Source organism: Typopeltis vanoorti, chromosome 23, assembly GCF_054136105.1.
Source record: "Typopeltis vanoorti isolate ZY-2024b chromosome 23, IOZ_Tvanoo_1.0, whole genome shotgun sequence".
NCBI lineage: Eukaryota > Metazoa > Arthropoda > Arachnida > Uropygi > Thelyphonidae > Typopeltis > Typopeltis vanoorti.
In genome coordinates, this window is record NC_143571.1 from 21,043,687 (window position 1) to 21,070,310 (window position 26,624).

The 26,624-nt window shown below is 35.2% G+C and overlaps 1 protein-coding gene across 1 annotated transcript in view; it reads left to right on the top strand.

Annotated features, from left to right (window-relative positions):
• Window positions 1–26,624, top strand: part of LOC150093672 (uncharacterized) — a 175,272-nt gene that overhangs the window by 81,668 nt on the left and 66,980 nt on the right. The window contains exons 8-9 of the mRNA XM_090412714.1: window positions 7,402–7,524; window positions 9,000–9,153. Coding sequence (XP_090268840.1) covers window positions 7,402–7,524; window positions 9,000–9,153 — 277 coding nt within the window. The remainder of the gene's footprint in view (window positions 1–7,401; window positions 7,525–8,999; window positions 9,154–26,624) is intronic.

The following is a 26,624-nucleotide window of genomic DNA, read 5'->3' on the forward strand; positions in this document are numbered from 1 at the left end:
TAAGACTCTGTCAACTTGTTTATCTCCTGCTTATTGTCTTCTTCTAGTCTCTCTCTTGCCTTAGATCTTTCTCTCTTCTCCTTACTCTCTTTAATATGTCCTTGCCCCTTTTCAGAATTGCCCTTCTCTTCAATTATGTTTATTGACTCTGGAACATGTGCAGGACCGAGGTCTCCAAGCAATTGTTCGCGTTCCTTTACAGCTTCGTAACATTCACTTAAACTTGACAATCTTTTATCGAATGCCATTTCCTTTAACTCAGGTTTGACCCCCTGCCTGAATTGTTGGAAAATGGCCCAGTCCAAGTGAGGCTTTTCTTCACTAAGGACACTCAGGGTACTAGCTATCGTCAGTAACCTGTTATGGAACTCAGCTACACTTTCCTTTTCCTTCTGAGTGCACCTCTGGAGCTTCCATAAGTTAGGTCCTAGGGTTCCCAGTTTTGAGAGCTCAGAAATTAGGACTGTCTTAAATCGGGAGTAATCCAGGGTTTCCTTGAGAATGGGGGAGGAATATAGGAAAGCTTTAGCTTTTCCCACCAGTTTGCTTCGGAGTAAGACTAGCAACTGAAAATCAGTCCATCCTCCGACTCTTCTATATAACTAAAAAAAATTTAGGACGTCGTCAGTCTCCTCGCCCGAAAATTGTGGGAACACCTGCTGTGGATTAATGTAATGAAAAAATTCGCTGTTATCCATTCCTAAACTGCTAAAGGGTTCAGTCATACTTGCATCCAATTTACACTAATTTATTCTTTAAAAATTTCAACAAAACCCCCACTAAACTTTTGCCTCTCAGTTGTCTGACCTGCACCCAAAACCAACTTGTTGTGAATAGCTTGTAATTAAGATTTAATTAGCTAAACTACATCCTGTCGGCTGCACCATTTATGTTGTGTCCCAATTTATGATTATTATTCTATCAATTATCCTTACTAGTGAAATTCTACTTATCTTCATTCAGCTTTCATCTATGTACGAGATATCATTCAAAAGTACAAATATTTAAGCTATTTCTCCCCCTAGTGTCCCTAATATTTATATTATACTGCGCCTTTTAGGACATTTAGATTGAGATATAAAATACAAAAACAAGGAGCAATTACAAAAATATGTCTGAAGTGTGAAAACTAATATTGCAGTCGTGACACTTTATCTCGTAACTCATCTAAATATTCTCCCCTCCCGCGTGATTAGGTTCGTAAGTTTTCAAGTGGTGCATTGGGCAGCAATTTCAGACAACTGTACTATCAATGAACAATGGTTTATTAAACTCATTAGCATGGTACAATTCAATTTCTAATATATATAACTCAATTCAATACTAAGAAAACATTTACAAAATAACGTTAGCTAATCTCAAGTATTTGGCTAAGATCCTATATGGGTATTGCGATCATGCTGCCATAACAAATTCAACACATACAATCATATGTATAATCCTAGATTTAATTAACACTTTAGTTAAACCTGTATTAGTCTGAAAATGCTATATGCTATTGGCTTATTATTGGAGTTTTGTCAACTGTCATCCTTAATGTCTCCGGGCAGTTCCCAAGTATGTCTACTGATGTATCCCACAGTATAGCAAGCCGTGCTTCCCGCGATTGCAAGCACAACTGACCGAGATCTGATGGATAAACATCGGAGATGAAAACATAGTCTCCCCAGTTACCTACTAGTGTAAAACAGGCATCCGCGAGCTGAGCAAGAAAGCATGAAGAAGGAAGGATATTGTTTGCTACTCAGGCAAGGACAACTGCGAGTGCTGAAACGCTCATGCTAAGTAGGAGTCATCTAGACCCAGGCAAAGATATGAGATGTTCCTAGGGAACTTTATTCATAGAAAAGGACTGTGAGTAAACACATCATATCGATGTCCTTGAATTGTAGATATGGGTAACTGTATGTAATTGTTAATCAAGAGTTTGTCCTTAGATTGTATAACGCTAACTAGTGTGTTAGGGTTGCATGAAGGCTGAAATGCATATGTTGTAATTGTATAAAGTACTTTCTAGAGTAGCTATGTTGGGAGAAACAGTTATTCCCCATTATTTGTCTAGTATGTAATTAGTTTCCTTTTGTTAGAATAAATGGGGGTGCTTAAGGGTCAAAGCTGTATAACTGAGAGGAGACCTCCACATAGCCTTTAAAGGAATGCGGAGAACCAACCAGGGCTTCTGACCTAATGTCCAATCCTCACCTTCTCGTGGTGCACCCTGTTGGGTATTTACTTTGATACTGAACGAACGAGAATGGGCTGGCAATTTGGGATTTAGCCGACCAAATTGTATTCTTATTGGTTAAACCAAAATAAAAAATGATGGTACAACATGACAAAATTTCATGCCGGCTGGGGCGTCGCCCGGTTAAACAAGGCCCCCGTTGTTTTCGCCAGGGAACCAAGGCGAACAGCGAAAAGTCAGCTTCTGGAACAAATCTGAAAACAAACCCCAACTCAACATCACCAGAGTTAAAGATCGGTACTATCAACGTAAGAAGCCTGAATGGCATAGAAATGGAGCTAGCTGAGGAATTAGATAAGTACCAGATCGACATAATAGGGATGACTGAAACAAAAAAGACCAAAACTGGTGTGATCTTTCTGAGCAATAAATACAAAATGTTATATTCAGGCAATGACAATCAAGGAAAAGAAGGAGTAGCCATAGTATTCAACACAAAATTCGAGGCTAATCTTCTTGAATGGCAGTCAGTCTCAAGTAGAGTAATGTGGGCAAATATTAGAATGGGGAACTGGACAATGAGACTTATTTGTGCCTATGGTCCCACAGAAGGTTCTACTAAGATAGAAGTGGAGGAATTTTTTGATGCTTTAGTAAAAGCAACTGACACAACGAAAAATTAAAAGTTGGTCCTTGTTGGGGATCTAAATAGCAGAGTAGGAAATGATTGTGAGACATAAAAATATTTTGGGAAAATTTGGAGAAAAGAGCAAAGCTAATAATAATGGCAAATATCTGTTGGATTTCTGCTCAGGACATGGACTGGTTATTACTAACACCATGTTCCAACATAAAAATGTGCACAAATTCACATGGAGAGAAGAGGCTAGGAATAAGAAAAGTCTCATTGACTATGTTATTGTTGATAATGATGTTTTCTCCCTGGTGCAGGACACCAGAGTGTACAGAGGATTTGAAATTGGAAGCGATCACTATTTGGTCTTGAGCAGGATAAAATTGAATTTCATATTGAAAAGAATAACATGCAAGAAAGTTTTAAAGCGAATTAAAGTTGAGCAGCTCTCAGATGTGAACTGTAGACTAAAATACAGAAAGATTATTGAAAAGAAAATGAAAGAGTTTGAGAACAGGAATCAAACCTTGGAGATTCAGTGGCAAACTCTGAAGAAAACATTGATTGATTCTGCCAGAGAGGCATGTGGTGAGGTTGTGCGCAAGAATAAAAAAATCAGAACTCCCTGGTGGACACAGGAAGTTAAAGAGGCAGTGAAGGAAAAGAAGAAAGCATATCAAAAGTTCCTGGCAAATAAGTCAGCTTTTACTCTTACAGAATACAGAGACAAATGTAAGAAAGCTAAACAGTGTGTAAAACTAGCTAAACAAAAGTCATGGGAGGACTTTGGCAAGAATATAGAAAATAAATATCAAGAAGGTGGCAAAATATTCTGGAGGTTGTTGAAGAGGCTTAGGAATGGAGGAAAGAGTGATGTAAAAGGAGTTAGAGATGATAAAGGTGACATGAAAACAGGAGAAAAAGATATCCTTGAAGTATGGAATAATTACTTTGAAAAACTGCTAAATGAAACAAGCAGTGATGATAGCACAGTGATAAACAACACTGACCAGGCATGCAGTCAGGAATACATATCCATACTTGAAGTAGAAAAAGCCATCAAAGGCTTGAAATGTGGAAAGGCAGCAGGAGTAGATGATATTCGACCAGAAATGCTGAAGTATGGTGGTATAAAAGTCTTACAGTGGCTGCACTGCATAGTTCAGAAAGCCTGGACTGAGGGACGAATTCCCGATGATTGGAGTAGAGCTCTCATAGTACCCATATATAAAAAGGGAAATAAAACTGAATGTGAGAATTACAGAGGTATTTCCCTACTGAGTGTTCCTGGCAAGATCTATGCAAGTATACTTGAGAAACGGTTGAGAAGAATTGTGGAAGAAAAGCTTGGTGAAGAACAAGCTGGATTCAGGCCAAATAGTTGAGAAAGCATATGAATATAACAAAGATCTGTATTTAAGTTTTGTCGATTTGGAAAAGGCATATGACAAGGTGCCAAGAGAGAAGCTATTCAATACACTGCAGTTATATGGTGTCAATGGGGCATTATATCAAGCAATACTTAGTCTTTATTTGAGTTGTAAGTCAGCAGTTAGAATTGAAGGAAGTACAGGAAGATGGTTTAATGTTAAATCTGGTGTGAGACAAGGATGTACATTATCCCCTCTGTTATTCATTATCTATATGGATCACATTATGAAGGAAAGTGGTATTAAACCTGATATCAAAATTGGAGATGTTAATGTCAGCTCTTTGCTTTATGCGGATGATGTTATACTTCTAAATAAATCTGCTACAAGTCTTCAAGATTCTCTGGCTAAATTGAATAGCTGTTGTAATAGATATGGTATGAAGGTCAGCAATAAAAAGACAAAGACAATGAAAATAGGCAGAATCATTGAAAATGTCAACTGTGTTGTGAATGGAGAACCTCTGGAACAAGTAAAACATTTCAGTTACTTAGGCACGATTTTTACTGAAGATGGTAAATTAAATATAGAAATAGACAACAGAATCAGCAAAGCTAGTATGATGGGAAGTCGATTGAATAAATTCATATGGAATAAGAGAAATTAGTCGGAACACTAAATTAGCTGTATACAGAACAGTGTTCAAACCAAACAGTGTTATGGATCTGAGAGCTGGGTCAGAAGTAAAACACTTGACCAAAGACTAGAGACCGCAGATATGAGAGTCCTGAGAAAGATTAGAGGCATGAACAGATGGCATCAATGGCAATATCATATTAAAAATGAGGATATTAGGAAAGAACTTGACATTGTCAGCATCCAGGAATGCGTTAGCAGAGCTAATCTCAGGTGGTATGGTCACTTAAATAGAATGGGAGAGGAAAGATTAGCAAAACAAGTGTTCTCTGCCAGGTTGGCAGGAAAATGACCCAGAGGAAGACCAAGATATAGGTGGATTGATACGGTACAAAGTGCCTTAGATGATAGAAATATAAGTTCTGATAATGTTGGAGTCTTGACAAGTAACAGACTGATTTGGAGGAAAATTGTAGATAGGAAGTTAGTAATGATGTAAATTTTTCATGTAGTACTGTCATATCCTGTACACCCCTTGAGGGTACATGGCAGGAATTTGATGATGATGATGCTATAGCACATGGACATATGTGATCAATTCACTCTATTTAACTATCTAAAACTATGTAGATTAAACTATCCTTTCACTGTGCTAATACATAACAACTTTGCTATTTAAAACTTTCCTATAAGTTACAATACACATGCATAAATCCCAGGACACTTGAATAGTTATATAATTAATATTAACAAGCATACTCTCATTACAATCAGTCATGTACTATAGTCCTAGTATAATTTTCCTTAGTCTCTTCAACTGTTCAGTAATAGAACAATGATTAAAATTACCTACGATTTCAATTAACATGGGATTTTTACAGTACCTTTTGACTTGGTTTTTTTTTCTATATTGGCCTCTACTGTTTTTCCGATTGTACCATTCTGGGATGAACTCCTCTATAATCTGTCACTCCTAAGTTCTTTTGGCATTAAACTTGGCTTTTGCGATCTTAAATTTTTGTACTTGAATTAAGAACCCACTTAGAATCATCTATATAATGGCTGTGAAACTCACCACGCGGGCACTGACTTCTTTATAGATTTCCACTTTTCGTTGTTGTCACTGGATGATGAAACACATAGACAATACTTTCTTTCCTTTAGCTAAATGGCATTCCTCGTTTCTTACCATAGGAATACGGAATCGAAATCCCGCTCACTTTTGTTTCCTTGTTGTGTCGGACAGAGATTAACTGCAACCTCGCTACTCAGGAAAACTGCGTGAAAAAACCTCTACAAAAAGCTCGTGAAGAAACTATCTGGAAAAAAGCCTCGGGGGGGGGGTAACCCTTTTATGCCTTGACCCCTACCGACAGTTGGCGAGCACGCGACTCACACGTGACAACTTCTCAATTCGGGAATTGACACTGAGCGATAGTCTTTTGCTTTTGCTAGCCTCAAATTAATCCCCCTTCCAAAATGTTCTAAGAATTTACTTAATATTTTAATCTCTCATTTCAAGTGTTAAAACTAGCCTCTCACAATTTCTTATGACTAATCTTTTTTCCTTAACTAATTTTTTTCTTATCACAACTGTAATATATTCCTTCTTTTATTATTTAGTTCAACAAACACTTTTTTTTATATATATTTTTACTTGGATGCAAGAATATTTTTCTTTCTTTAAACAATTTATGTATTAGCTCTTATACAGCGGTTTTATTTTATTTTCTCTTAATGTTACACCATGATAACTGAAAATTCCACATAGTGAAGGTATCAGGGTGTAACAATATGTACCGTATTAGGAAATGATAATTATAATGGAAATACCTTTTTTTAACAGAACTGAATTCAAACAGAAATTTTAAAAATAAGCATCATTTGAACCATGTAAAATCAAAATATACCATGTTAAAATAGAATTGCTTTTGTTTTCTAAACCGTGTTATTTTGAAATCGTGTAAAAAAAAAAAAAAAAAAAAAACTTGTAAAAAGAGAATTGCCTGTATATACACATGCCTGATTTACAGTATTAAAATGCACCAAAGGCAATCTGACTTATTGTAATGGCAACTAAATAATTAACTAAATGTGATTTGCTGATCTGGTAGGCTGTGTCTTTTAACCTGCCATGGTACAAATGATTGATTGTCTTTAGGTGAGTTCATTGTTCAGTGTGAGATCCTATTTATTGGAGAACTCAAGTAGTTCAAAAAAAGGTCTAGGGTTTCTGAATTATGTTTTTTTTTTAAAAAAAAAAGCCTTCGTTCCAGCCATGCTATTAATGTACTATAAGTTTACAACTTTTCTTGGGTGGGAGTGACATAAAAAACATCAAACAGTACCAGCTGAGCTTTGTGCTTATTTATATTAGTTTGGATTTGTATTTCATCATGTTTTGTGTCATTGGTAAATTTTATAGCTAACCATATTTTAATATGCTGCATCACATATTCAGAAGACTATATCCCATTCTCTTAATAAGAAAACAACAAATTTTATCTGAGAATGTTTTATATATCTATACATCACAAAATTATTGACCTGTTAATTCCATATTCATTCATTCATAGGCTGTATATACAGAAAAAGTTAAAAGCACTGACTCTCTCAGCACAAAGCCATGTAACTGCTGTATATGGACAATCACTAGAAGGAAATTATCCAATTAATTATTTAAGAAATATTGCCATAAGGTAAGTTTATATATATTAGCCACTCATAATTAACATATAAAATGTTAATAACTATTGCCAGCTTTAAATTAAGCAGATAAAAATCCCATATTAATTTCCAGCCAGTATGCAAAAATCTAAGATCTAAAACTGCGATCGTAGAGTTTCATGCCGAAGAACTATCGGTGAATCCAAGCATAAGTGACCACTTGGTAGTGCAACTCGAAGCAAAGGTGGAGCAAGCTCCCTCACAATCCTTGATATTTTCTCATAATGTAAAAGCACAGCTCCTAGGAGATGTAATACTGTCATTACATTATGAGGAGAGGTCACTACCCAGACTGGTTTCAACCTTTTTTGAGGTCTCATCAGTCAGTAAGTAGACCTGGATGATATCAAAGTTTTAAGTGAAAAGAACTTACTTACCTTCACTATACAAATGCCAGAAAGGTGTGCCCGGCTGGAAAATAATAAGGGATTTTTATCCCCTTAATTTAATTAACTTCGCCAGAAAAAAAAAAAAAAAAAAAAAAAAAAAATAGCTGTTTCGCTTTTCATCTTAGTTATATAATATGGGCACACCTGTCTGGCATTCGTATAGTGAAGGTATGTAAGTTCTTTTCACTTAAACTTTGATATCATCCAGGTCTACCTACTCACTGATGAGACCTCAAAAAAAGGTTGAAACCGGTCTGGGTAGTGACCTCTCCTCATAATGTAATGACAGTATTACATCTCCTAGGAGCTGTGTTTTTACATTATGAAAAAATATCAAGAATAGTGAGGGAGCTTTCTCCACCTTTGCTTCGAGTTGCCTTGGTGTTGTACTACCAAGTGGTCACTTGCGCTTGGATTCGCTGATAGTTCTTCAGGCTGAAACTCTTAGATCATAGTTTTAGATCTTAGAGTTTCGCATACTGGCTAGAAAATAACAAGGGATTTTTATCCCCTTAATTTAATTAACTTCACCAGAAAAAAAAATAGCTGTTTGACTTTTCATCTTAGTTATATAATATATAATATGGGCACACCTGTCTGGCATTCATATAGAGAAGGTATGTAAGTTCTTTTCACTTAAACTTTGATATCATCCAGGTCTACCTACTTACTGATGAGATCTCAAAAAAGGTTGAAACCGGTCTGGGTAGTGACCTTTCCTCATAATGTAATGACAGTATTACATCTCCTAGGAGCTGTGTTTTTACATTATGAGAAAATATCAAGGATAGTGAGAGAGCTTGCTCCACCTTTGCTTCGAGTTGCCTTGGTGTTGTACTACCAAGTGGTCACTTACGCTTGGATTTGCCGATAGTTCTTCGGCATTAAACTCTTTCAACATTACTGAAATGTTGAAAAATACAAGTTTTGTAATAAAATTGTTTTAAAAATTGTAATAGTGAAAGTTTTAAACAATAAGTATGTGGGTGCATGCATATACACACTTACATGATGATTTCACCATAACTATCGTTAATGTTATCTTTTTTGTTTTCAAGGCAGGCTGACTCCAAATATGTGTTGTTATTAGATGCTGACTTCCAAACTTCACCAGATTTTTCACATAGATTTGCTTCTGCTCTAAAATACATACTTCGAAATGCAAAAAATGCTTATGTTGTGCCTGCATTTGAGTACATGGAGTTACCACAGGTAGTAATGAATCAGATATTTCATGTAGTTTCTAGATAAAATCTAGGTTTTAACTAGATTGTTCATTATTAAATATTTAGTTTAAATTCTGAAACTTACTGTATATTGTAATAGTTAAGAGAAAGTTCTTATTTTTTTAAATACAGTAAAGTCCCTTTTTTAGGGGGTGCTTAAGGGTCAAAGCTGTATAACTGAGAGGAGACCTCCACATAGCCTTTAAAGGAATGCGGAGAACCGACCAGGGCTTCTGACCTAATGTCCAATCCTCACCTTCTCGTGGTGCACCCTGTTGGGTATCTACTTTGATACTGAACGAACGAGGATGGGCTGGCAATTTGGGATTTAGCCGACCAAATTGTATTCTTATTGGCTAAACCAAAATAAAAAATGATGGTACAACATGACAAAATTTCATGCCGGCTGGGGTGTCGCCCGGTTAAACAAGGCCCCCGTTGTTTTCGCCAGGGAACCAGGGCGAACAGCGAAAAGTCAGCTACTGGAACAAATCTGAAAACAAACCCCAACTCAACATCACCAGAGTTAAAGATCGGTACTATCAACGTAAGAAGCCTGAATGGCAAAGAAATGGAGCTAGCTGAGGAATTAGATAAGTACCAGATCGACATAATAGGGGTGACTGAAACAAAAAAGACCAAAACTGGTGAGATCTTTCTGAGCAATAAATACAAAATGTTATATTCAGGCAATGACAATCAAGGAAAAGAAGGAGTAGCCATAGTATTCAACACAAAATTCGAGGCTAATCTTCTTGAATGGCAGTCAGTCTCAAGTAGAGTAATGTGGGCAAATATGAGAATGGGGAACTGGACAATGAGACTTATTTGTGCCTATGGTCCCACAGAAGGTTCTACTAAGGTAGAAGTGGAGGAATTTTTTGAGGCTTTAGAAAAAGCAACTGACACAATGAAAAAGGAAAAGTTGGTCCTTGTTGGGGATCTAAATAGTAGAGTAGGAAATGATTGTGAGACATACAAAAATATTTTGGGAAAATTTGGAGAAAAGAGCAAAGCTAATAATAATGGCAAATATCTGTTGGATTTCTGCTCAGGACATGGACTGGTTATTACTAACACCATGTTCCAACATAAAAATGTGCACAAATTCACATGGAGAGAAGAGGCTAGGAATAAGAAAAGTCTCATTGACTATGTTATTGTTGATAGTGATGTTTTCTCCCTGGTGCAGGACACCAGAGTGTACAGAGGATTTGAAATTGGAAGTGATCACTATTTAGTCTTGAGCAGGATAAAATTAAAAAATTTCATATTGAAAAGAATAACATGTAAGAAAGTTTTAAAGCGAATAAAAGTTGAGCATCTCTCAGATATGAACTGTAAACTAAAATACAGAAATATTATTGAAAAGAAAATGAAAGAGTTTGAGAACAGGAATCAAACCTTGGAGATTCAGTGGCAAACTCTGAAGGAAACATTGATTGATTCTGCCAGAGAGGCATGTGGTGAGGTTGTGTGCAAGGATAAAAAAATCAGAACTCCCTGGTGGACACAGGAAGTTAAAGAGGCAGTGAAGGAAAAGAAGAAAGCATATCAAAAGTTCCTGGCAAATAAGTCAGCTTTTACTCTTACAGAATACAGAGACAAATGTAAGAAAGCTAAACAGTGTGTAAAACTAGCTAAACAAAAGTCATGGGAGGACTTTGGCAAGAATATAGAAAATAAATATCAAGAAGGTGGCAAAATATTCTGGAGGTTGTTGAAGAAGCTTAGGAATGGAGGAAAGAGTGCTGTAAAAGGAATTAGAGATGATAAAGGTGAAATGAAAACAGGAGAAAAAGATATCCTTGAAGTATGGAGTAATTACTTTGAAAAACTGCTAAATGAAACAAGCAGTGATGACAGCACAGTGATAAAAAACACTGACCAGGCATGCAGTCAGGAATACATATCCATACTTGAAGTAGAAAAAGCCATCAAAGGCTTGAAATGTGGAAAGGCAGCAGGAGTAGATGATATTCGACCAGAAATGCTGAAGTATGGTGGTATAAGAGTCTTACAGTGGCTGCACTGCATAGTTCAGAAAGCCTGGACAGAGGGACGAATTCCCGATGATTGGAGTAAAGCTCTCATAGTACCCATATATAAAAAGGGAAATAAAACTGAATGTGAGAATTACAGAGGTATTTCCCTACTGAGTGTTCCTGGCAAGATCTATGCAAGTATACTTGAGAAACGGTTGAGAAGAATTGTGGAAGAAAAGCTTGGTGAAGAACAATCTGGATTCAGGCCAAATAGAGGCTGTCAGGATCAGATCTTCACTTTACGACAAATAGTCGAGAAAGCATGGGAATATAACAAAGATCTGTATTTAAGTTTTGTTGATTTGGAAAAGGCATATGACAAGGTGCCAAGAGAGAAGCTATTCAATACGCTGCAGTTATATGGTGTCAATGGAGCACTATATCAAGCAATACTTAGTCTTTATTTGAGTTGTGAGTCAGCAGTTAGAATTGAAGGAAGTACAGGAAGATGGTTTAATGTTAAATCTGGTGTGAGACAAGGATGTACATTATCCCCTCTGTTATTCATTATCTATATGGATCACATTATGAAGGAATGTGGTATTAAACCTGATATCAAAATTGGAGATGTTAATGTCAGCTCTTTGCTTTATGCGGATGATGTTATACTTCTAAATAAATCCGCTACAAGTCTGCAAGATTCTCTGACTAAATTGAATAGCTGTTGTAATAGATATGGTATGAAGGTCAGCAATAAAAAGACAAAGACAATGAAAATAGGCAGAATCATTGAAAATGTCAACTGTGTTGTGAATGGAGAACCTGTGGAACAAGTAAAACATTTCAGCTACTTAGGCACAATTTTTACTGAAGATGGTAAACTAAATATAGAAATAAACAACAGAATCAGCAAAGCTGGTATTGTGGGAAGTCAATTGAATAAATTCATATGGAATAAGAAAGAAATTAGTCGGAACACTAAATTAGCTGTATACAAGACTGTGTTCAAACCAATTTTAACTTATGGATCTGAGAGCTGGGTCAGAAGTAAAACACTTGACCAAAGACTAGAGACCGCAGATATGAGAGTCCTGAGAAAGATTAGAGACGTGAACAGATGGCATCAATGGCAATATCATATTAAAAATGAGGATATTAGGAAAGAACTTGACATTGTCAGCATCCAGGAGTGCGTTAGCAGAGCTAATCTCAGATGGTATGGTCACTTAAATAGAATGGGAGAGGAAAGATTAGCAAAACAAGTGTTCTCTGCCAGGTTGGCAGGAAAACGACCCAGAGGAAGACCAAGATATAGGTGGATTGATACGGTACAAAGTGCCTTAGACGATAGAAATATAAGATCTGATAATGTTGGAGTCTTGACAAGTAACAGACTGATTTGGAGGAAAATTGTAGATAGGAAGTTAGTAATGATGTAATTTTTTCATGTAGTACTGTCATATCCTGTACACCCCTTGAGGGTACATGGCAGGAATTTGATGATGATGATGATGATGAAGTCCCTTTTTTACACTTTTCAGGAGATTGATGGGAAAAAAGTGTAAATAGCAGGAAATGTAAAAAAAAACATTAAAAAAAAGGCTAAAAGATGACTTACTGCTAGTATGTGAGTCTACATACTCGATTACAAAATTTAATAACTGAGAATAAATGAATTTACAATTACTTACATTTATCTATTTAAAAATTCTTTGATTGTTTTTGCTTTTCGGTTTTTTTTTTTTTTTTTTTTTTTTTTTTTTTTTTTTTTTTTTTTTGACATAGCACCAGATTGCTTTACATTGAATTCAATGTTTATTTCAACCTGTTTTTTACTATTATGTTCAAAGTGGACACAGAGAGTCCAAGATCTTTTGCTAAATGCCCTCGTGTTCCGGCATGCCAATCTACACGTCACAGAAGTGCCATCTTTTCTTCTACTGAAATACATTTTCTGTCTTTTTTCTCCATGTTACTAACGGATAATCCACTACTGCAACTTGAAAGCAATTTTCACATGCTAAATTACATAGCAGAAATTCTGCAATATCAATTTGTACTGTGATTGAAAAATCACGGTATTGCTCATCACTACGTTACTGCTGCATGCATGCAGGTCACCGTGATGGTGGAAACGAAACTACAGCCAAAAGCAACGCCATCTGGGAATAGAAATGCGCAGATTTCCGCAGAAATCGATTCGAAAATCAGTATTGCCACCTGTGAAAAAAAATGCAAATCACAGGAAATAACATCCACATCAAGTTGTTAATGGTGGGGAAACAATATATCATAAGAATAGGCCTTAACATGGGACCAACGGAAAATGATAAATGGCAGGAAAACATAAATTGCGGGAACGTAAAAACAGTGTTTTACTGTATTTATTATTTAGTGAAAAGCATTAGATTTAGAAAGATGGCTACAATTCTGATGTTCAGTTTATTGCAAAAATAAACAAAATACAGTTATAAAATTACAAATGCTTGAAATCGGTACATTACCCATAATGCTTGGTTACATGTGATATCTCCATATTTTACATAGTATTGAGTTCTTTCCCCTAGATAGGTGAGATCTCATGAATATGTATGAAGTTGTAATGAAATGAGATGCAATTTATGAAACACAGCTACATCAATCTAATAAAATAATTATATGTGGTGCACTCAATAAATCTGGTTTTAATTTATTAAAATCACAAATCATTAATTTGTGATTTTAATATGACCCATAATCCAAAATGGGCCCCATTCCCCATCAATTGGTTCTGCATGCTTTACAGTATATTAATTTCAAAAATATAATTTTAATTCAAATACAAACCACCTCTTAATCATTTAGTTTCAGTTATCTTCAAGTTTACAGCATCATAGCTACTCTAAAAAAATCTTTCCTGAATTTTCCTGTTTTGTTCTCTAAAATACTGTAAAAGGAATCAAAGATGATAAAGGTGACATGAAAACTGAAAAGGATATCCTAGATATCTGGAGTAATTACTTTGAACTAACCAAGCAGTGACATAAAACCATACTAGAAAATTTTCAAGTAGAAAATTTGGTGGAAGGGGTGGTGAAGCGCAATACATAGCCTCTCCCACTCAAATGTCAACCTCACCTTCCCGTGGTCCATCCTGTTCTAAAAGTACAAACGAGGCACTGGTGACCAAGTATGGGCGGTATAACCTTAACACCCTAACAGAGTAAATGCTGTTAAATCTGCCAGTCCAGAGGCATTAGGTAGCAGCCCTACCACTGGACTTACCCAGCAACAGGTTAGTAACCTGCCCTGGGGAAATTCAAAATACTTTCAAGTTTCATGCAAAGAAAAGCCGGACGGACTGTCGGGGAAAAGACCACAACCCAGGAAACGGTAAACGAAATTGGAAAAAGGAACACATAATGAAGATTGCAACATTGAATGTGAGAAGCATTGCACACAAAGAAGAAGAACTTGATAAACAACTAAACCAAGCTAACATAAAGATATGTATAGTAACAGAAACAAAAAAAAAACAAAAAGGTACAAAAGAAACAAACAACTATATACAAATCTACAGTGGGGTAAAAAAAGAAGAAAGAGCAAAAGCAGGTATAATGATTATGGTACATAAATCCCTAAAGAACAATATTGTATATTACAACTATTTGAATGAAAGACTAATAGAAATTAGACTCAAGACATTAAGAGGCCACATAACAATAATTGGTGCATATGCACCAGAAGAGGGAAAAGAAGAAGACAGTAATATATTTTATAAAGAATTAAAGAATGCCATAGATAAAACAAACAAAACTGACTATTTACTGCTAGCAGGAGATTTAAATGCCAGAATAGGAAACAAAAAATACAAAACAAACATAGGTAAATTTGGCGAAGATACATGTAATCAAAATGGTCGCAGATTGCGCAATTTTGTCATTTATAATAATATGAGAATAATGAATTCAATGTTTAAACACAAGGAAATACATAAATATACTTGGTCAGCCAGAGGATACAAATCAGTAATTGACTACATTATCACAAATTTTAAATTAGCGGAGTTAATTTTAGACGTAAGAGCATATCGAGGCTTTGAATTAAACTCTGATCATTATTTGATATCAGCAAAAATTCGTTTTAAACCAAAGTGGCTAAAAACACATAGAATTGAAAATTCTTACCAGCCGAGCTACAAAATTTCTTCATTACAGGATCCTCAAGTTAGACTACAATATCAAAAATGCACAAACTTAAAAACAGAAACCACACATGAATCAAGTGACATAGAAGATGAATGGGAAAATTTGAAACAAATTCTCACAAAAGCAGCAACAGAAACCTTAGGAATAAAGCACAAATGGATTAGAAAAAGAGGACTACGAGACTGGAACAAAGAAATAGAAAATATAATAAAAACCAAAAAGGACAGTTACCAGAAATGGCTAAATTCCAAAACAATAGAAGCAGAAATAGAGTATAAAAGAAATAGTGCAATTGCAAAACGAGAAGTAAGGAAAAAACATAGAGAAAGATGGAACAATTTCGTAACAGAACTAGAAAAGGATTTATTTAAGCCACAACCCAAAACCTATAAAGTAATAAAATACATGAATAAAGAAATAAAAGAAAAGATAAAAATACAAACAATAGATTTAGAAAAATGGGTGACCTATTTCCAAAATCTCTGGACAGATGAGAACAATGAATTAAAATTTTATAAGACAAAGAATGACCTAATAGAAAATATCACAATGTTAGAACTGAAAAATATAATAAAGAAGATGAAAAATAGGAAAACGCCAGGAGAAGACAATATAAATATAGAACTATACAAAAATGCAGGTGAAAAATTTAATGAAAGACTTCTGAAATTTTTTAATATGGTTTGGATGTCCGGAAAAAAAACCCCAACACCTGGAAAAAAGCATTGGTTATCCCAATCTATAAAAAAGGAAATAAAGACAATTGCAATAAATATAGGGAGATTAGTCTGTTGAATACAGGATATAAAATATATGCAGGAATATTAAAAGAGAAACTAAGCAGCATTGTAGAAGACAAATTACTAGAAGAACAAAATGGTTTCCGAAAAGGCCGATCCTGCATAGATCCAATTTTTACTTTAAAATTATTAATAGAAAAGAGAAGAGAATTTCAAAAAGAAACACGTGGCGTTTATTGATTATGAAAAAGCGTTTGACAAAATTAGTCGACAAAAATTGTTTAAAATATTAACCAAATTAAACATACTAAACCAACTTTTACAATCTATTCAAGAAATATATACAGGAAATAAAATAGCAGTTAAATTAGAACACACCTCAGAATGGAAAGATATATCAAGAGGAGTACGACAAGAATGTACCCTCTCACCTCTGCTTTTCAATATATATATAAATGAAATATTAACAATCTGGAAACAGCATAACCCATTTGGTATACAAATGACCCCGCAAATGAAGATAGATACACTACTATTTGCAGATGATCAAATAGTATTAGCTACATCAGAAGATGACTTACAAAGATCATTAAATGATATCTCAAAGCAATATAATATGACAATATCCAAAGAAAAAACAAAAATAATGGCATTCAAAGGAGAAAACCCAATAAGAAGTAAAATAGTGATAGATAATAAAATACTAGAACAAATAAACACTTTCAGATACTTGGGATGTGATCTATCATACGAAGAAGAAAAAGACATAGACACTAAAATATCAAACTTTGTCAAAGTAAATGGCATAATAAATAGTATATTTAAGCCATCCCTGGTACAAAAACACACTAGAATCAGACTATATAATGTCTTGTCAAAACCAGCTCTACTATACGGAAGCGAAACATGGACCATGCAAAGGAAAGATGAAAAACGAATTCAAACAGCAGAAATGAAGTTCCTCAGAAAAGCTGGATATACCAAGTGAGACCACAAAACAAATGAAGAAATCTTACAATCCCTAAAAATCAAACCAATTAATTACTACATAAGACAGTATAAACAAAAATGGCTAGAACATTTAAATCGAATGGACAACAGCAGACTACCAAAAATATTATACAGATACAAAAAAGTGGAAAAAGAAGAATCGGAAGACCAAGAAAGAGATGGCATGAGACCGGAACAGGCCACATGGCCTATATTCCATGATAGGAAGAAGAAGAAGAACTAACCAAGCAGTGACATAAAACCATACTAGAAAATTTTCAAGTAGAATGCAAAGAGGAGTAAATATCAATAGTTGAGGTAGAAAATGCCATCAAAAACTTGAAATGTAGAAAGGCAGCTGGAGTAGATGATATTCAACCAGAAATGCTTAAGTATGAAGGTATTAAAGTTTTGCAGTGGCTACACTGCATAATTCAGAGGGCCTGGTCAGAAGGTCGAATTCCCAATGACTGGAGTAGAGTTCTCATAGTATCCATCTATAAAAAAAAGGGGGGGGGGGGAATAAAACTGTATGTGAGAATTACAGAGGAATTTCTCTACTAAGTGTTCCAGGTAAGATTTATATGCAAGTATACTTGAAAAGAGGTTGGGAAATATTGCAGAAGAGAAACTTGGGGAAGAACAAGCTGGGTTCAGGCCAAATAGAGGTTATCAGTTCAGATTTTCACTTTAAGACAAATAGTTTGGAAAAGCATATGACAAGGTGCCCAGAGAAAAGCTTTTCAAAACACTACAATTATATGTGGTGAATGGAGCATTATACAGAGCAATATGTAGTCTATATTTAAGTCCTCAGTCAGCAGTTAGAATTGAAGGAAATACAGGTTTGATGTAAAATCAGGGGTAAGTCAAGGAATCACATTATCTCCACTCTTATTCATCATCTGTATGGATCATATTCCATATAGATGATAAATCCAAAAGATTCCGCCAGCTTCCAAAAAAACTAGGATTTCCCTTTCACTCTAGACATTACTTCACCTCTAAACGGCTGTTAACCTTATACAAATCACAAATCTGCCCAGCTGTTGAGCTCTCACATTTGAAGTGGAGCTCCTAAAAGTTCCCTCAAAATGCTTGACTCAATACAGAGGAGAGCAGTTAGGTTGATAAATGACCCATCTCTTACCAACTCACTCTCTTCACTTTCACATGGATGTTTGGTTCTCTGCAATTTGTGTATTCTATAAATATTTCCATAGCAAATGTTCATCTGAAATAGCATCAATAATGATGATGAACCACTCAGAACTAAGACCATTGAAACACATACAGCTGCTACCCAACATCCTTTCACAGTGCACCTTGAAACCCACAGAACAAGTTTCTTTTCCTCCTCCTTCGTCCCTGCTACTGGTGTACTGTGCAACAGTCCCCCCCCCCCCCCCGATGTATTATTCAAGGAATACAAAATGCTGACATTTTAAATCAAATATAAACAAGTTTCTCCTTTCCCAACTCACTACCCATATATGGTACTAATGTCCTATAGGTTTATTAACCAACCTCTCATGTATGGGCCCAACATAAAGTGTGTGTGTGTGTGTGTGTGTGTGTGTGTGTGTGTGTGTGTGTTACTGGCAAAGTGTGAAAAGCAGGCATTCTATAGAATTTTTAGCAAAGTATGAAATGTCTTTTTTTTTTTTTTAAATATTTTACACACTTTCCCTAGGCATTATATAGAATGACAAATACTATTTCGGATATATTTTTTTTCATTTTGAAGTTTTAAATTTTGCTGCCATAGGAAGGTTAGGTTCTGGCGGGGTGTATGAGTGTGACAGATGATGGTTTTTACTGACTTGGAACTGATGAAGGAATTTTAAGCCAACTCTGTGCCAGATCACAACTCACTTTATGTTTCAAGGACTTACTGAAAGTTGGAGACATTCTGGAATGGCATTTTGAATTGCATTTAACTGCCTTTTTCATACAAAAGCACTTCAAATTTCGGCATTGGCTGCTACCCGTGGACTGAGCAGAAGCGGCTGACCAGAGAGCTATTTCGTAGTCAGGAACGTCTTACAACTCTCAGTAAGTCCTTGAGACATAAAGTGAATTGTGATCTGGCATAGAGTTGGTTTAAAATTCCTTCAGCAGCTCCAAGTCAGTAAAAACCATCATCTGTCACACTCATAACAACCTCCAGCACCTAACCTCCCCATGGCAGCAAAATTTAAAACTTCAAAATGAAAATACAGCCAAAATAGTATTTGTCATTCTAATAATGCCTAGGGAAAGTATGTAAAATATTTTTAAAAAAAACAGACATTTCATACTTTGCCAAAAACGCCTGGGCATTCTATAGAATGCCTGCCTTTCATACTTTGCCAGTAACATATATATTATGAAAGAAAGTGGCATCAAGCCTGACATTAGAGATGTCAAACTTAGCTCTTTGCTTCATGTGGATGATGTTGTACCGCTAAGCATATCTAGTGAGATGCAAGTCTCCAGGATTCTCTAACTAAATTGAATAAGCAACAAAACATTTAGCATAAAAATCAGCAATAAAAGACCACAACTATGAAAATAGGCAGGAGCATAGAAAAACTTCAGCTGCATTCTGAATGGAGATCCTGTAGAGCAAGTAAAATATTTCAGCTATTCAAGCACAGTTTTTAGTGAAAATGACAGGTTTAATCTGGAAATAGACAACAGAATAAGCAAAGCTGGTATGGTGGGTAGCCAGCTGAATAAATTTATATGGAATAAGAAAGAAATTAGCCAAAACACCAAACTAGCAATATACAAAATCATGTTTAAAATAGTTTTAAATTATGAATCTGAGAGGTGGGTTAGAAATAAAACACTTGATCAAAGACTAGAAACCACAGATATGAGAGTTCTGAGAAGAATTAGCAGAGTAAACTGATGGCATCAATATCAGAATCATTAAAAATTAAGATATTAGAAAGGAACTTGACATTATTATCATTCAAAAATGTGTCAGCAGAGCTAATCTAAGGTGGTGTGGCCACTTAAAAAGAATGGGTGAAGAAAGGTTAACAATAAAAACAGATGTTTGTTGCCAGGATGGCAGGAAAGAGACCCAGAGGAAGACCAAGGTCTAGGTGGATTGATTCGGTCAGAGCCATAGAAGCACAAAATGTTAAATATGACAATATTGGAGTGCTCACAAGTAATAGATCGATTTGAAAGAAAATTGTTGATAGAGATTAATAATAATGTAAACTTAATCATGTAGTTCTGTCACAGTAACCCAAACACCCCTTGGGGATACATATCAGGAAATTGATGATGTGGATGCTATATATTCAGTTAAACTTGGTTATAAATTAAATTAAACCTGCCAAGAAATTATATTTTTGTTTAATCCTTCATCCAAGTGTAAGCAAAGTTTATAAGTTCCTTCACAACTAGCCCACTTGTGTGCATGTGTGTGTATATATAGAGAGGGAGAGAAAGGCTAATGACTTCACATAAATTGCTTTAGTATCATATAATACAAAGTACACATTCTTTCACATGTGTATATTGCTATGCATTATGGGAGAAGGGCCACTATCCAGCTCTATGTTTAAGTAAAGGATCATCTCCAAAAACTACGTAATCCCTCAGATCACTAACCTCATTGAATGATCCAAAGGATCATTTTAACTCATTAACTCTTAATCAATCAAAGATATTCAGTGACAGGAAACCATATTGCTGAACAGAACTGCTCATCTCCCAGGGAAAAGTTAAGGGAAGAATTAAATTCTGTTTTTAATCCTTTCTGAGTGCTGTATACAATCCATTAAGCCTCCAACGTGATGGGGATTCCAGCGAAAAGCATCCACTGAAGGGCACTGATAATGGCCACATCAGTAGAGGCTGTACCATAAGCAAGTGATCAAATAGAATGCAATGAACAAAATCACTTCAGCAGGCCCCACGTCCATGGAAAACTACATCAGTAGAAGACCAACCCAGAAGAGATACAAGTAGCGTAATCGTGAAGGTACTTCACATTGTTTGCTTACACTTGGATGAAGGATTATACTTTCCAGTGTGTATAATGCTATGCATTATACACACCGGAAAGCAATTAATCTGAAGTCATTAATTATCCTCTATATATAATCATGAAGAAACTTTGTGTAAATTCTGTTCTCTTACTTTTTCAAATTTCTTGGCATTTTTAATTTAATTCATAAATAAGAGAAAAAAAACTTTCTCCAACTAGCTCTGTTACACCTTTTCGCTACTTATATATGGGATATACGAGGGTTATTTGAAAAGTTTGGTAGATTTCCAATCGACGGCAACACAATTCGTTCATTCATGCCATTGTCGGCACGTATCATCTTTTTCATGACTCGTGGCAAAATTTTAGCCACGTGTGATGCATAGTTCTTGTTTGGCAAACATTTAAAATGATCCTGTTCTCATTTTTCATAAAAATGGAGAAAAACAAGTTTCATGCAGTGATAAAACACTTTTATTTGATATCAAAGCCAAGATAGATGCAGTTCATGGGGACTTTGCAGTCCCCATGACCTGAAGTCACTACGAAGGAAATGATTGACAAAATCCGTGGTGTTGTTATGGAAGCCCACCGAGTGAAAGTGTGTGAGATTTCTGAGATTGTAGGAATCTCAACTGAACGGGCGTATAATATCCTGCATGAAAAATTGTACATGAAAAAGCTGTGTGCAGTGGGTGCCATGATTGTTGACTGTCAATCAAAAATGCATGCAAAAAGACATTTCGACGCAGTGTTTGGCGATGTTTATTTGTAATTCAAACAGGATTTTTTGTGTCAATTCATGACTGTAGACGAAACTTGGATCCAGCAGTCATAATAATGGATAATGCCTGGTGAAAGAGCACCGAAAAAAGGAAAGACCGTTTTGTTAGCTGGGAAGGTGATGGCCATTGTTTTTTTGGGATTTCCAAGGAATTATCATGATAGACTGTTTGGAAAAGGATAAGACAATAACAGGAGTCTGTTATGCATCATTTGGACCGTTTAAAAGAAGAACTGAAGAAAAAACGGCCAAGATTGGCACACAAAAAAGTGCTCTTTCATCAGGACAATGCACCATCCCACACAGCAGCCCTCAATTCGCGCAATGGCAAAATTGCTCGAATTGAGGTTTGAATTGGTTCCACATACACCGTATTCTCCGGACTTGGCCATGACCAAATTTAAAAATTTGGCTCAGTGAGAAAAAATTTTCTTTGAATAAGGATGTCATCAAGGCTGTCAATGACTATTTTGCACAATTTGACAAATCCTACTTTTTAGATGGGATGAAAAAAATTGGAAACTTGCTGGGCCGAATGTGTAGACCTCGATGGAGACTATGTTGAGAAATAAAGGTGATTTTTTTTTCAAAAAATTCTGTTTAACTTATTTTTTTCACCAAACTTTTCAAACAATCCTCATGTATGTGTGTGTGTGTGTGTGTGTGTGTGTGTGTGTGTGACTTCTACATTACTTTAACATTGGTATCTCTTCTGGGTCTGGCTCCCACTGACAAGATGAATGGTCCTTTCCTGATGTCCTCAAGGGATGTACATGATATATGATGCTACTACATGACTAAGTTTACATTATTATTAATCTCCGATAAATAGTTTTCCTCCAAATGTCTTCTAATGCACTTCTGACTGCACCAGTCCACCTAGGTCTTGATCTTCATGTGGATCTTTATCCTGCCACCTTGGTGTCAGACACCTATTTTGCTAACCTTCATTCTGTTTTAAGTGATCATGCAATCTTAGATTAACTCTGCTCTCACATTCCTAAATGCTAACAATGTCAAGTTCCTTCTAATGGTTCATTTTAATTTGATTATGCTATTTATGCCATCTGTTCACTCTCTTAATTTTTCTCAGAAATCTCATTTAATTTCTAACCCATCTCTCAGATTTATAATTTAAAATTGGTTTCAACACTGTTTTGTGCACTACTACTAGTGTAGTGTTTTGGTTACTGTCTTATTCAATATAAATTTATTCAGCTGACTTCCCAGAGTACCAGCTTTGCTTATTTTTTTTATTTCCATTTAATGTGCCATCTTCACTAAAAATTGTTCCTAAATAGCTGAAATATTTTACTTGTTTGGGTAAGTTCCATTGAGAACTGTTGGTTTTCTATGTTCCTGTCTATTTTTCATATAACATATAATTTAATGTAATATAGCGTGTAACAATATTTAACACGTTCGCTGCCAACTACGAGTATACTCGTATGTTGATTTACCGACCTCCTATGTCAAACATGAGTTAACCCTTAATATATTTACCTTAATTTGGATCCTTGGATTCCGAATAAAGCAGAGAGCATGTCTGGGGGCTTAGTAGAAAGGAAATAATTTAAACTAAAATATTATATTATATGTGTGCCTCAGAAGCCAACTACGAATATACTCGTATGTCGATTACCAACCTCCTATGCCAAGTGTGAGATAATCCGTCGTATAACACGTAATTTATAAATCAATTTAAAACTAATAAAATCAGTAAAAATAAAAACCAATCAATAAAATAAAAAAAACAATTTATTCAAATTAAGAATGGTACATTTTAAAACAATTTTCCACGCACGATGGTGGTTTTTCCTGGAAAACAGGACAGTAATAACGTGTTTCGCGTGTTTGTTTCATGTACACACACGGCATGGCTTTGTCTGGTGATTCTTTTTTTCTCTTGGTGGTAAAATTTCCAAATATTTTCAAATAATGAAAATCCCGATTCCTCCTGATGCTGTAAGCTCATCCATTCCAACAAAAACTGAGATAAATTGATCTTAAATTTTAATGAAGTCATTGCATTTCTAGTAACCATGTTATAAAATTTATGAGCATTTTGAATAAATACCTCAAAAATGCGTATTGCCAATTTCGTTGGTCATCTAATTGTCTTTCGTAAGGTGGAATAGTAAGAAAGCATTTGATCAGAAAGATCGGTGCCTGACATCCCCAAATTATAATCCCTAACGATGTTTGGTTTTAATTGAAATTTACCATTCCGATTTTGCATTTCAACCATTTCAAATTTGTGCATATTTGAAATGGAAAGAACTTCCCTCTTATCCTTCCATTTGTTGACTATAACAGGACCTCTTCTTTGCCAGACAAATTCCCCTTTCTTTAGTTTCTTCTGAATAACATCTGGTGGATTGTTTTTCCTATTATTTATCAGCGTTCCACACACGTACGATTTTCTGTCAGTAAGCGATTCCGTCAGAGCTACAGAATTATAAAAATTGTCCATATGCAATACATAACCCCTGTCTAAATATTCTTTCATCAAGTGGAATACAATATTATATGCATGACCCATTTTCGCTAATGAAGATTCTGATTTTCCTGTATAAATTTTTATTTTTATCACCAAGCCATTCGATTCACATAGTTCATAGAATTTCACGGCATATTTATGTTTTTTGTTTTTTATGTATTGCCGAAACGCCAGTCTATTGTGCCACAACACCATTGACTCATCAATACGAGATTACTCGTAGTTGGCGTATGAAACAAAATTCTGTCTGATAAGCTGGCTACGAGATTACTCGTAGTGACATTGAAGATGCAAAAGGGTTTGGCGTGTGGGAACAAACTATGTCTGAGGAGCGTGGCAGCGAACATGTTAATATAATATATAATTTAATTAAGTGCTTGTTTATTGTAGAACATAGATTTAAATAATAGTTTTCATTTTTGAAAATAATATGAAATATAAACAGATGTCGATTCCCAATTCCCTCATAATCTACCTCTAAGCTATATCTCTCAGCCTTTGCACCTTCATGGTACTGAAAAATACTGAAGCAGTTCTGAAAAAAATGTTCATTGTCATTCAAAAATGGTTTCTATGGAAACCACTGTGAATTAGATAGTGCTAGGATTTTTTTTTGAGAGAGGTTGTATAATAATGTTCATCTAATGGAGAATTATATTCATATGTAAAAAGAAAAAAAGTTGCATTTAGTTGCAGATGACTTTCATGTAAAAAATTGTTAAAGAACAAACAAAAATGGGCAGTATTTTACGACTATCAAAGATTTTGTCATTCTTTTTAAGTATTTGCCTCTCCATGCACACAGGCACACACAGCAGTGTTGTATTATAGATTTTGGGATCTCTTGTTTTCAGGGTTAACATATATACAGTAGATGATTGCTGTATCAAATCCCTAGAAACTAGAGACAGTTTGTATAGTGCAAGGTTTGTTATAGCAGATTTATGGGGAAAATACAGATCCTTCTCTCCCAACTCCATTCTCATGAAACAAAGGAAATTGCAGGAAATAGAACAAAAGAAATTGCAAGAAAGTTACAGAATCCTGCACATATACTGGATTTATTTAGGAGTATAATATCATCTGCATAAGGTAAAGCATTTAGATTAACATCTCCAATTTGACATCAGGTTTAATTCCACTTTCCTTCATAATGTGATACATATAGATAATGAATAAATATTACATCCTTCTCTTACACCTGATTTACAACAAACCATCTCCCTAGAGATAGATTCTGATTTTGAGACCACATGTTTATTAAATATGAACAGGATACATACGAGCAGGGAATTCTTTGAGGATATCCAGGAAAGGTAATTTTTTATGTTATTCTATTTCCAAAGTAAATTTTATATTTGGGTGTATTCTGTTAAGATATTCTTTAAAAACAATTAATTCATCTGCTGTTTCTGGCCAAATGACAAAAAATGTCATCGACATACTATAGCCATCTCTTAGGTTTCTTTTAATAGTTTTTTAGAGCATTAGTTTCGAAGTTTGTGAAGAGGTTGGCTAGAGAGGGGGGGAGGCATTGCTAGTCCTTCCTTTTGTTCCCAATTTGTCCTGGAATGTGAAAAACATATTATTCATGCAGTGTTCTACATGTATAGTTCTACAACGTCTGGTGGAAAAAGATTAGAGTCACTATCATTTCTCGTAAATTAGTGAAGAAGCTAATCTCAATGAAATGTAAACTGTTCTTTATGAATGAATCTCTTTTTCCTATATGTGGTGCTCACATGTTTGTCAAATATTTCGCCAGATTTGATGTCGGGGAATCTTTTCCATCTATAATCGGATTTAACGGGGTATCTGTTTTATGTATTTTTGGCACTCCATAAATTCTTGGGACTAATGGGTGTTTAGATGTTAGAGTTCTTTTTTAGTTCTTCAGGCCAGTTAGGTATCTTCTTGATTAAGTCATTAGTTTTATTATGTGCTTGCCATGTGGGATCTCTGGTAACAGACAAATAGGTGATGGAATCCTCTAAGAGGGTGTTCATCTTTCTTGTGTAATCTTCAGAGTTAATAACGACTGTTGTGTTATTAACTCCAAAGATAATAACGCGTTAGTCGTTCCCTTTATCTGCTTTAATATCATGACGTTGTTGTTGTTGTCAAGTCTTAATTTTTTAAGTACTGCAGATTCTGGTTTTGATAAGTTCTTGCATGGTATTTTGCATTTTAATAATAATGCAGAACTTTGTATGCAGATGAGGTCTGCTGTATTGCTAGGCAATTGCAGATTCCTTTGTCAATTTGTACAATGATATCTAC